The 13,870-nt window shown below is 35.0% G+C and overlaps 1 protein-coding gene across 1 annotated transcript in view; it reads right to left on the bottom strand.

Moving 5' to 3' along the window:
* The window catches only part of LOC149785094 (general transcription factor IIH subunit 1-like), a 64,126-nt gene that overhangs the window by 30,125 nt on the left and 20,131 nt on the right, over positions 1-13,870 (bottom strand). The window contains exons 4-6 of the mRNA XM_089978846.1: positions 13,564-13,660; positions 12,435-12,500; positions 5,531-5,624 (exon numbers count right to left, since the gene is read on the bottom strand). Coding sequence (XP_089834972.1) covers positions 5,531-5,624; positions 12,435-12,500; positions 13,564-13,660 — 257 coding nt within the window. The remainder of the gene's footprint in view (positions 1-5,530; positions 5,625-12,434; positions 12,501-13,563; positions 13,661-13,870) is intronic.

Raw genomic sequence — 13,870 nt, forward strand, 5'->3', positions numbered from 1 at the left:
GGTGAGAATAATCAAATCTATGTTGGGGTTTGCACAGAGACAAGGAAATCCCAGTCAGGGGGTTATATTATTCCTCTCCATGAAAGACTCTAATATAAACTCATGAATGGGATTTCCTTGTCTCAGTGTAAACCCCAAAAGAGATTTGATTCTATAGGTCACAGTCTTACAATGTTTTATGAAGAAGAAAAAAATAATCATCTCAGTAGAATCTAGCTATATATGGGTACAGCCTGTGTGTCTGGAACATTGTTTTCTATTAGTTTCTGGCATAAATATTTTTGCAGACTTGATTTTGTAATTCCTTTAAAAGCCTGCTTCGGCCAGTTAGCTTTTAGTCATTCATTTCACTATGGTACTTAGCTTTCTTGCCCCAACTGAAGCCCATAAAACCATTGTTCCTTAGGTCAAGATGCATCCACATGAATTACGGGCAAGGCAAAATGGATGGTCAGGGTCGCAAAAATCACTGGGACACTTGTCCTTATAACAATTATAGATAGTTACTGGACATACATCTGGAAAGAGGGGGTTAGCATAAATAACTAATTTTTCATTTCCTGTGTGTCTCATGCCTTCCCTTGTCCTTTTCTTCATCAATCTCTTGTTAAACTCAAAAAATTCTAGATTAAGTTTACAATCGTGCTTTAAAGATGTATCTCCACGCTTGATGTTTATGTTATTCACCTCCTCCCATTACCTTTCTCCCTCAAAATGCTTTATATATTATCCACACTGGAGAGACCTTAAGTTGGTTTATAACAAAATTAACATCTTAAAGTTCTGTAAGACTCTTGTTCATTACACCATTATATTCTGGGTAATAAGTTAATTATTTCATTCATTTACATCTTTCTCAAATTCATTTCCCTCTAAACAAATTTAAATTATTTAAAATGTGTCTTGCATCATTTTTTTGTTCATACATTAACCTTTGCTTTCAATGATTGCAAGATCAGTCAATTCATTGACCTCAGAATTGATCTGTTTCTCTCCATAATATTTTGATAAATTTGCTAATGTACTGGTGTTTAATTTTATAACAACTCATTTGTGCACAGCAGAAGACAGCAAGGGTTGCATCCCTTGATAAAAGTAGTTCCTAGCACATGGACACAATGACTGAGACAACCAGGATGAGAGCCAGACTGAGATAAGAAAAGTCAGGTTAGCAAATTAGGAAGATTTCTTTGTTGCATGGGTAAGAAAAGAAGAGGGTTGTGTGTGGGGCTAGCATACCCACCACATAAAAAAGCCACACTATAGAAACCAACGCAGCAGAAACTTCATTTGGTGTACTGATCAGATAGCAACACTTTGCATTATCTTTGAACAGTCCCTAGAATGACATTCACTCCTGTATGTACGTTTTGTAGACTTTAGGAAAGTATATGATATGGTGGATTGAAGCAACACCTGGAAAATCTTGATGTGCATCCCACAGAAGACAACTCATCACAACAGAGACTTGTCTCTTTCCTCTGTTGACAATGGCATCAGGCAAAGATGCTTACTTTCACAAATAATCTTCTCACTATGGCTTGCTGACGAAGATGGCAACTGAACTAACCATGAGAAAAACAATGGACCTTAACTAAAAAAAACTTGAGGATCTAGACTTTGCTATTAGACTGCTGTCACACACACTCCAGCATGTACAATTAAAAGATAGATTACCTCCAATACTGGCCTGGAGCTGAATGTTGGTAACATAAAATGCCTGTGAGACAGTGCAAACCAGGAAGCACCTATTCTCTAAGACGGACAAGTCACTGAGGATGCTGACAAGTTCGCGTACCTTGGTAGCATCATAATCAAGTCAGGACGAACAGAGGAGGATGTCGTGACAAGGATTGCCAAGGCACACTATGCCTTTACTACTCTCAAGCCAGGCTGGAGGAATGATAACATCCACCTGAAAACAAAGCTTAGTCTGTTCAACTCCACTGTCAAATCAGTGTTGCTCTATGGGGTATTGCATATGTAACTGGGGTAGTTACACAAAGAACTTGAACCATAAACTGGTCTTCATTAATACAAGTCTCTGATAGAACCTGCATGCCAGATGGCTAGACCAAATCCCAACCAGGTGTTATGGCTGAGGACACAACAGAAACCCATACCTGACACAATTTTAAGGAACACCAGTGGTGATGGACTGTACATACCCTGTGGAGATATGAGCCCAACATTTCTGGCCATGCCCAGGATTGGAACCGTCAAGGCAAAAGCAACAGAGGATGACCAGCCACAACTTGGCATAAAACACTGGACACAGAGCTTAAGACAATCCACATGTCCTAGAGGGAGGCAAAAATAGATAGCCCAAATTTCACATAACATGACCCAACTGAGGACTCTGAAGCAGAATAGCAACAAAAGTCAAAGGTCACATTACAGAAGATATACATGTAGCAAGCACAAAATGGGTGGGATCAGTTAGAGAGCACTGCTGGGAACCTCTTAATCTACTCCAAAATGGAGGAGGAAGAGATTTTGGTTTCAAAGATTGTAAATCACAATTATTCCTGTTTATTTTTAACCTTTCATATTAATTCTAGTGCCATTGCAAATATTCTCAATGTGTTCGCTTTGAGTTTTGCAGCAATGCTAGCTCATTTGACTTTTAAGCAATTATATTTCTGAAGCTTTTGGTTCATTTATGTTAATTATGACAAAGTTGGACCATAAAACCAAACTATAACACCCCAAAAATAAGAAATGCACAATAATAGGTTAATAACTAAACTAATTACATACATTCTTGCTTAGATTAAAAAAAAAGACATTTCAGCAGGAATTTACTTATTTAGTTACTCAGTAAAAATCCACATGACCATGTACAACAGTTTGACAGCTCAGTAGTTTGAGTCAATAGGTTTAAATGATAATTATTACATTCTAGTTTAAAAACAACATGACCTTCATTAATTGTACTTACAAAGAGCAAAGGTTTAAAATAGATTTCAACTTTCTAATAACCACGTTGATACTTTGTTGTTCATCAGCAGAGCTGTGCGTGTGTGAGATTTGGATTTTAACGTAGCTTTAACAGTTTTTCAGTCATATCACTATGATGTATGCAGTGTGGCAGTTTACAGTGATGTCTAGCACTGGGGCATAATGCCGCAGACATGTAGCATGATGTCCCACCCAGTCACATTATCCTGACACCAGACCGACCAGTCCTAATACTAACCTCTTAATGCTAAGCGTCAAGCATGGCAACTGTTAGCACCATTTTTGTAAGTCTTTGGTATGACTCACCAGGGTTCGAACACATGACCTCTCACATCCGAGGTGGACTCTCTAACCACTAGGCCACCAGAGCGGTTCAGGAGAGCTGAGTTAAGGTTTTTTTCTTTCATTTTCCCATTTTGACACAAGGGAAATCATAGTATCAGAGGCTATAATGATAATATGAAGTCAGAAGTGTCTAGTTATAAACAAATTATATCTATAATACTATTGTATATAGTCACTGAAAAAAAGGGGAGATGACTCATGCAAGAATCTATTTTTAACCCTTTTACTGGAACACTGCTTGGGGATAGTGGTAGAATCATGTTTAGTGTATGGATTACCTTTATGAACTTATGTTATGTGTTTCGGCTCTAATAAACAGTAACAAAAGAAAGAGTAAAAACAAAAAGCTTTTAAAAATTTAACAAATAATTTATTTCCCTGGAAAAATACAGTAAAAATGAAAACATAACATCTTACAGTTTTAAGAATCAAATCCAAAAATAGCCCAAGAATAATCCCCAAATTAAATTTTAGAAGTCCTAGTAATGAAATGTTCTAATGAAATTTGAATTTGAGTCCTGATGAAAAATCCAAACTGGAAGGCGATGACATATACTGTAGTCAGTATTGTGTTGTTGTGTCTACAGTTCTTTGTTGATTCACAAACAATAATAGTCCATTGTGTGCAGTTATGATTAAAATTTAAGGAAATGTCTTTGTCCAAGAATTTAGTATGAGCAGTGAAATATTTCCAGGATAAAGAATTAATCTTTTAGAATCCAAATAATTTGAATAAAAATTAAAATATAATTCCAAACTGGTCACAACAAAACGAACACCTTGACATCAAGTGTTTTTAAGCCCAAACTGTGAAATATCTATCTAAACATCACTAATAAATCTAATGTGCAATTTCGGAAAATCCAGAATTGTGAAATAAAGCTGTTTGCAATCTAAAGTCACAGATAAAAACCAATCATTTTACTCCAAGAATAAAATGAAAATAGAAAGTTGGTTTACTTGTCTCGGTGATTTCTGAATCAAGGTTGAGAACTAGGTCAAAAATATAGAAACAGTGTTTCTATTATTAGGAGTTTATGAAAAGATTCAGGTCAAACTGAATTTTCTGGAAAATATCAAATTCCTAGTAAACAAAATTACATTACTTTGACATGTAACGAAATTAAAAAAAAAAGATTTTAAAACTTACAAACAATTAAATTAAATCAAATATACATAGCAATGACCACAACCCCTCAAACTGGTTATCAGTTGCATCAAAGATTAAGGTAGTAACACTTTATCAGTCACTTTTGCAGACAACCGGTTTTTAGTCACATTATTTATTATGACCAGTATAGTTCAATTTTGTTTAACAAACAATACACAACAAAACAAGCTAAAATAGTTTACAAATCAATGATAATGATCACTGATCTTGAAGCTCAACATCAAGCAACAATCTAAAGTACATTAATCTCGGACTTGCACTTTATAGAAAGAAACAACATGATACCGACTTTGAAAGCTTCCAAATATGCACATATATCAAAGCTGCAAATTTCCTTACAATGGGATATTTTCAACTGGTTGCATACTGTTCTATTTTTAGCACATTATACACTGTAGAGTCATGTATAAATGAGCTTTAATTCATTGGCAGGCAACATGAGGTAAAGGGTTAATGTGTGGAGATCTGGATTAAAGATTATATTTATATTAACCGCAGGCATCAGCTTCAAGTAATGCAAATTAAGTGTGTCATAATGAAGGGATGACAAGTTAGCCCAGGCAATTAAAAATCATTATTAGGCAAGTAAATTTTTATGTACTTAGCCCAATTTTAGCAGAGAAAAAAGTAACAAAAATTCTAAAAACAAGACTGTTTTTCATACACTGTCAGTGTTGGTGTAGTAGGACAATACTGGAACTGCTGCCTCCTGTAACGTGTGCACTATAGCTCAAAATGTATAACTTAATACCCTGGTTGGGACATTGGCAGAGATAAGAAAGACTAAATAGTGGGCACAATTGAATCTGACAGTGTATAACCTTATGTCTAAATGAGATTGAACAATCCCAATATATCCTAATTTCTAGAAATCTACAGAACAGCTGGCAGTGGAACCAAAATGTTCAAGTTTTTGCCTGTTTGAGTGTTCCATGACTGCAGACAAAACATGTTCTATACTTGGAATGAGAAAACCATCTGAACTCTGTCCAGTAATATTCAAGTGATTTTATCTTTTGTTCTAAAAGTCTGACTATAATTTGTTTAACTCACCCATTGGATATGTTCGGAATATGGATTCAATAATATCTGCAGTAAGATTGTATTTCAACCCATTGCAACCATCAGTCTGTGGTTTGATGTCAGCCTGATTGGAAAGAAAATAGTGAAAATATGTTTTCATACCAATTCAAAGACAGAAATAAATGGCTGTACTAATTTTACAGAGATTTCTATCATAAATATGAGTCAACCAATAAAACAAATAGAATATAACATGCAGGTTTAGTAAGATCAATAAAATACTCAACATTTTCTCATAAAGAGCCAGAACATGATGTATACAAAATTGATGGTTAGATGGAAAAAATAGTTAATACTGAAATTTTCTAATCTTTATATGTATCTTATAAAATACAAAAGCTTTATTTTTTGTGCACTAAGCAAAAAGAAGACTGATGACATTTAAGGTCAGAATGGTCAAAAAGGTCTGTTATCTTCGGAATATGACTCTTTGTGTGTTTTATTTGTGACTTCCATGCACTACTTATGTACAAAAATCGAATTCTATTCTATCTTTACTTCGTTCAAACAAAGTCAATTATGTGTATCAACAGAAAGTCTGATTCTAATCTCAAAAAAAAAGTTTTTGCAAACTTGAAGCATACAAATATCAAATGATATTAGGACTTAAGTAAAAATAATGTATCACACCATAGCTGAATGAATTATTTAACAATTAGATTTTAAGCGAGAAAAAAAATGTTTTAAAAAAATGTGCTTTAATATTTTTGCTTTAACCATTTGTGTATGTGTTTGTGATTGGAATTTTTAATGTAGCTTTAACAATTTTCAGTCACATTGCTACAATGTCTGCAGTGTGACAGTTTATAGTGACGTTGAGCACTGGGGCATCATGCCAAAGACATGTAGCATGGTGTACCTCCCAGTCACATTATTTTGACACCAGGCCGACCAGTCCAAACACTAACCTCTGAATGTTGAGCGCCAAGCAAGGCAGCTGCTAGTACCATTTTTATAGGTCTCTGATATGACTTGGCGGGAGCTCGAACATGCGACCTCTGGCATCCAATGCAGATGCTCTAACCAAGAGGCCATTGGAGTAGTCTGAATTTCTGCAACATATTGTATGGGGTTTTTTTTACAGTATAAATGCAATACAGTAAAACCAGATTAAAGTACATGCAGATTGTTCCAGCAATATGAATGACCATACTGTGAGAATAGAGACAAACACCACTGACTTGACTGTTCTGATAAACAACAACAAAAAAGAGAAAAAAATGTTTTAAAAAAAAAAAGGAGTCTGGCTACTGGTTTGTAAATTTGGTAGGTCAAGCATATAGTGACATTTCTTATAGACTGTAAATCAGGCTAAAGTACATGTCATGAACTGCCATTGTAGTGCTAAAGTTAGTGGTCGCATATATTGCTTGTCTTTGGAGTTAATCTGTATTGCCTGGAAGTGAATAAGGTCTTTGTTTATTAAACTAGCAGGAAAAAATAGTTTCCCTGATTTGATTGATAGTGTGATTGTAGCTCCCCCCCCCAATGTTATAGTGATTACAGCCCATATACCATGCTTTCATCTGCTCAAGTTGGTGAAGCTGATTATGCACTTTGTTTATAGAAGTAATTCCTCTAAGTCATCTGCAAATTAAGCCACTGGCTCTTTCTTTGAATAAATGATTCTGTTTCTGGATGCAATAACTGTCTTTTATTCAATTCACTGATTCATCTACAATGCACATGCATATATTTCCATATTTCCCCAAAACCTGATCAAAACCATCATTACACTATTACAATTAAGCAATGATAACGGCAACACCTAGTACCTTAATAACAATGGTAGAACCTAAAACTAAAAAGATACAAATTTTATCACCTATAAATGATTTATTGTAATTGAAAGAAGTGAAAAAGAGTGGCCAACTTGTAAAATAGCAGTTCAAATGTCAGTAAAACAAATTCAGGGTGTTATAAGGACATGAAGAGAACCAGAATCAACTTTCATATGCTAATACATGCACGCAGTTTCTTTAAATATGAATGTAATTCATGTTTAATGATATAAGTATATTTTTAATGCTATATAATTTTGTTTTTCAGATGAATAAATAAAATATTTTAACAAAAACAATGAATAAAGAATAGAATATATGTGCAGTGATTGTGGTTATCTCCATCTTGAATAGTGCTGAAATTCAACCTTGAAAACTGTCTTTTTGTACAAACAAGTTATGAGAGACCACCTGTCTTAAGAGACTGGTTTTTGATGGCAGAAAGGCAGTCTCTCAAGACAAGCTTTACTGTATAATCAAAGTGTGGAAGGTAAAGCCAGAAAACTTAAAATACTGATCAGTAAACTTAACTTGCAAGACATAACAGCCATCATGATATGCAACACACCATCTACTGATAATGTATAAGCATACCATATTTTGTCCCTTAACCTCATACAGCTGTGAAATTATGAAGCAGAAGAGAAAGTGTCATGAAAACATACAATACTTACCCTTGACCATGACCTTCAGATATGACCTATAATGATGGCATGCAATACACACTGTGGTAATGATATATCAGCATACCAAGTCTCATTCCTTAATTTTAAATAGTTAAAAATATATGGCTGAAGGGAAATGGCAGTTGAAAACTTAAAATACCAAACCTTGACAATGACCCTGAAGTTAGTATCCCCATACTGTAGGATGCAAAACCTTCAAAAGTTATAGAGGAAGTGTAAGTGTGGAACAAAACAAGACTTAGAGCTGTGACCTTCATCCTGAAGATAGCTCCGCCAATGACACATCCTTTAGTGATAATTTATTAGAATACAGACACTCATACTCATTCACAATCTTTAGACAAATCCACAATGTTTGATAACACTGAGTCCGCTGAAGGGACTGACAATGTACTGTCCAAAAAGAATTTCTAGGAAGTGAAGATAAGACCATTTCTTCTTAACTGCTAAACGCTGAAATCATCTCTGATAAGATTTTCATATTAGCCACTGTATCAGCCATATTGGATGTATGAATGGCACCATTTTCTTTTTGGGATAAACCTGACTGCATTAAAAAACATTTTGGTGAAAACTCCCATGTAGATATGACTATCCATTAAATTAAAGACATGAATTTTCAATGTTTTTTGTGGCAGCCATATTGGAGGTCAGATTGGATAAATCAGGTATCATAATTTGTCTTCTGGTGAAAACCCATGTCACTAAGACTTCATTTAGAAGGTGTAGCAATAAAAAGATTTTAAGTTAGCTGCCATGGTGTCCACATGGAAAGTCAGATCAGCACCATTTTCATTAGTTGAAACTAGACATCATAAGAAGTCTTCTGATATGACTTTCCATCAAGAAGTACCTATACAATTCTGAAGATGGCAGCTGTGGTGGCCATATTGGATTTCAGATCAGCACTGATACCATTTTGAACTAGAACCTAATATGACCGTTGCTTCTTCTGGGGGTAGTAATAACAAAATGTGAAAAATGGTTGCTGTGGTGGCCATACTGGATGTCAGATTGGCACCATTTTCGTTTCGGATCAATTCAACATCGTAATAAGTCTTTCTCTGTACATCCCATGTTGATATGACAATCCATTCAAGTGGAGTGGCAATACAAAAATCTGGAAGATGGCCATAAGGCAGCATCATTTTCATCTAGAACCAAGAAGACCTCCTAACAAGTCTTCTGGTGAAAACCCCCCTTTCAATATGACTTTCCTTTCAGGAGGAGTAGCAATAACAAGATTTTTAAGATGGCTATAGTGGTGCCCATATTGGTTTTCAGACTGGCTGAATTTTCATTTAGGACCAACTAGATGTTATAAAAAGTCCCTTAGAGAAAACTGCATGTTGATATGACCTCCATTCAGAAGTGCTGTAAGAAGATCCATTCAGAAGTACTGTAAGAAGATATTCAAGACTGCCACTGTTGCAATTAAGTTCTCTGTCCAAGCAGAACCATTTTCACTTAGGGCCATTTAGGACACCGTAAGTCTTCCGGTGAAAACTCTAGGCTGACACAACTCTCTTATCAGGAAAGATATAACAAGATTTCCAAGATGGCTGCTCTGCTGGCTATATTGGACATTAGACTGGCACCAATTTTCATTTAGTAATAGCTTGACATCATAAGAAATCTTTCAGTGAAACCTTGATGCTGATATGACCATCCAAACAGGAAGAGTAGCTATTTTGAAGAATTTTTAAGCTGACCATTTTGGTGACCATGTTGGGTGCCATAGCGGAACCAATTTCATTTTGGACAAACTAGACATCATAAGAAGTCTTCTGGTGAAACCCCGTGTTGATACGACTTCCCATTCAGGAGGAGCTGCAGTAAAATTCTCAAGCTAGCTGAAATGGAGGCCATAATGAATGTCAGATTGCCACCATTTTCATTAGGAATGTCAGATTGCCACCATTTTCATTAGGATCAACTAGACATCATACAAAGTCTCAAAGTGAAAAAGAAGAATTAGCAATAATAAAATTTTAAAGATGGCTTCCGTGATGGCCATAATGTATGTTTTAAGAGCATTATTTTTATTTAGGACAAACCAGAGCCTGCGATAAATATGTATTGTGAAGAGAAACAGAATCATAGTTAATCCTCAAAGTACTTTAAGTGGAGTTATAATAACAAACTTGTGTTAACAGATGGAATAACATCAGATGACAGAAAACAGGTCATCCAATAAGCTCTTCTGGTCTATGACCAGTAGAGCTAAAAACTCGTTCACAGTTGTGTTGATTATGCATAGCTGCCAACCTTCCAGGCTCACAATTAGTGAAAATAGGGATAAAAAGTCGTGAATTTGGACATGAATTCGTGAAAAATACCATGACAATAACTCCATCCACTCTGACCAATCCGACCGTCAATACTACACTATATCAAGTTCGCAAAATAAATATAAAACACTACACATATGCAGAAATATTTATTTATCAAGACATTATACTGTGGCAGGCTTGAACTTCCTCAACTGCTTGATCATAAATTTGTTTTCTAAACAGTTCCGACTTATTGCCTGCAGGTTGATCTTGGGGACTAAAATTGCTGACAAATTTTCTGCAGCTAAGGAGGCCCTAAAGTCTGTCTTATTTTTCCTCACTAAAGAAAATATTCTTACGCTGTCACTGTCGCTGTGAGTAATGCACAGGAACTGCAGCATTTTCGGTTCTTCCACAGGAAAAAAAGCGATTTTCGAGTCCGGGAATATTTGTCAGAACAAATGTTTAGCATGGTCTCCAGCTGATAAAGGTAGATTGCGTTCGACAAGAAAACTCACAAATAATGCTTCAGCATTGGTAGCCTGCAGGTCTTCCACAAATGGTTTAAAATATTCCAGACATGATATCTGCGAATTCTTAATTTTCCCAACTTCTACGTGTTTTTTGCAACCGACATTCTTCCTCACATCGTCTCTGCGATGACACACTGAGCGCAAAAAGCATGAATGAATATCAATGTTTAATGGCAGAATGCACGGCCAATTTTTGATATATTCCAAATTAAACTTCACTTTTTGAGTAACACATTTCTTTTTCCTTGGTGGTGAAGACATTTTCAAAATCTTACATGCGAGGCAGAACGGTAACTAAAATCAGTGTTTTGATGCATGCGCGGAGCAAATTTCCAGTTAAGCCCCAGTTTCTCTCAAAAGCATTTGTAAAACTACTCTTATACATATAGATTAAAAGAGGCTAAAATGCTTGCTACAGGGCCAACTGTACTAATTGGCTGTAGAGCTACTAATATCGTGACCAGCAGTACCGGACCGTTTCGGCAACTGCGAATATCATGACTAGCGCTTAACGGGAAATCGGTTATTTTATTAAAGATTTAAAATAATTGAGGATTGGAAAATTCGTGAATTTTTGGCTTACGGCGTGAATCTGTGAATCGCTGAAAAAGTCGTGAAATTCACACCAAATTCGTGAGGATTGGCAGCTATGATTATGTACACAAGCCATTACAGACAGCAACAAAAAACCCAAGTCCAAACGTTTGGTTATGAAATCCATGTCAGAGAGCTGACTATCAATCAGTCATTTGGAATGCAATTAAATATAAAATTTGGTCAAAATCTACTATTTATGCATTCAGTGTCAGATTGGTATCATTTTCATTTAGGACTGACTTTCTATTGTAAGAAGCCCATCAGTTAAATTTCCATGACTACATGACAAAGATTTCTGAATGTCACACCTTCTAGTGATTATATACAACAAGCTTCAACCCGTATCTCAAACAGCTTTAAAGTTTTGGAGTAGAATGGAAAGTGTGATGATATGGCAAAATTCTGAGCTGTGACCTTGAAGACAAGATCTCCAAAGTGATTGTGACATGACTACTAGTAAATGTATGAGTAAACAAAATTTCATCCCCTATTCTCAAACATATTTAAAGTTAAAAGGCAGAAAGGAAAAGTGACTGAAAATACTAAGCATTGATCTTCACCATTAAGATGCATGCTGTACTTGCCACACCTTTTAGTGATGACATACAAAGCAACAAAGTTTCATTCCTTAAGAACAAACAGCTTTAAAGTTAAGGAAAGTGAAATGGAAAACTACAAATGTTGAGTTGTAACCTTGACTTTGAAGATAAGACTCCCAATATGGTATAATATACATCTTAAAAGTATACCAAGTTTTAATTCTTAATCTCAAATGGTTTTAAACTTAAAACAAAAGTGGGACAGATTAAGTGATGGACAGACATTAATAGGAAATATACATACTATGTTTCTCACTTTTCTTTTGAAAATGTGGGCGACAATATTATCTTAAAATGGACAGTCTGTGCTTATAAAAGTCCATTTACACTCAGTCAAGTGGTTTTCCCAAAAATTTTTTTTTATGTGTAATATTTTTTTTTACATTACTTAAAAAGACATCTTACCAGGAATGCTGCTGAAACTCCAGTCTGCTGTTTTTGTTCTCCCTTTTCACCTCCATTTGTGTATTTCTAAAGAAAAAGTATAACCGTTAAATCAAATAGAGGTAGAAAATTATTATAGTTTTGCTATAAATTTTCTTTTGGCAAAGCCTTTTGTAGCATGTGTACAAAAACTACAATTTGGAACATATTTCCAGACAAATTTAGTTACTGTAAAGGCTTTGTCAGAGCACATTTCTTTCCCCACTGAAAATTAACATATCTGGATTTCTGTATAGCTCTCCAAGAACCTTTAGATAAGGCTTTTAGACTATGCAACTTGAAATAGGTACAACAGGCAAGTGCGTTATTATAACAAACTTGGATGATAAAATGTGAAACGTAAAAAAGTCCAAGCTCTGTGTAGCCCATATCTATTTAGTTGCAATGTAAAAACAACATAAATGCCAAGCATGAGAACCAATATTTCTCAGATTTGCTTTGCTTATTCTGCCATCCTAATTTTCTGAGGCTGGTTGGACCTAAACGTAAACAAAAATATAAACACTGTCCAAAGATTAGTGGATACCCAAATGATTTTCTTGATTCAAACTTGAGTTTTTATAGGTATTTCCCAAATTATATAGTTTCATTTGTTTTAAGCAGACTTGTTTAAATTCCTTATATCTGCTTTCCTTGAATGAACAGTGTATTGTGTTCATGGCTTCCTTTGCAGAGACAGTGAAAACTGTCCTTGCAGACACCTTTATATAAATGGCTTTGCTTATAAAGGATATTTAATATCCCCTTTTCTTGATTTTCTTATCATTTTAATCCTCTTTACATAAAGAACACCTGCCCATATAAGGCAAAATTTTATAGACAGATTTTATTTACTTAAAGAAGAATTTATTGAAACTTTCTAAAACTAGTCCAGTGTTGCACATAGGACACCAAAGGGCAAAGAACAGTGTCCCCCACCCTCCAAAGTTGGTGGACATGCAATATTTTTGAGGGACAAAGGAAAATAGTATATAAAGCAACAAAAAATATTTGTTTAAAATGAGGTAATCTTATTGACTTAAACAGTTTTGTCACCTTGACTTTGTGGTCTGGACAGTACTCTCATATTTTTCTTGGACGCTTTACTTACATTGGCTTGAGTGGCCCAAAATTCATCAGCTGTAATGACTTGAGTCACAACAAGATCTTTGTACAACTGAAACAACTCTGGGTTTTCCTTCAGGAGTCTATAAAAAAGATGATTATTATTATTACCAATAGGATTGATTAATTAACAAGTACTGTTTTAGTGACACAATTTGAAAACAAAATAATTTTTTGATTCCTGTATGTAAATTAGTCCAGACTACATGCAGAATTAGTGATTTCAAAGCCCAAGTGAGTTCCCCATTTGGCATTTACATAATGGGGATTTTTAATTTTTTGGCCATCAGTTT

The sequence above is a fragment of the Sinohyriopsis cumingii genome, chromosome 13 (assembly GCF_028554795.1).
Source record: "Sinohyriopsis cumingii isolate HCF-2022 chromosome 13, ASM2855479v2, whole genome shotgun sequence".
In the NCBI taxonomy this organism is placed as follows: domain Eukaryota; kingdom Metazoa; phylum Mollusca; class Bivalvia; order Unionida; family Unionidae; genus Sinohyriopsis; species Sinohyriopsis cumingii.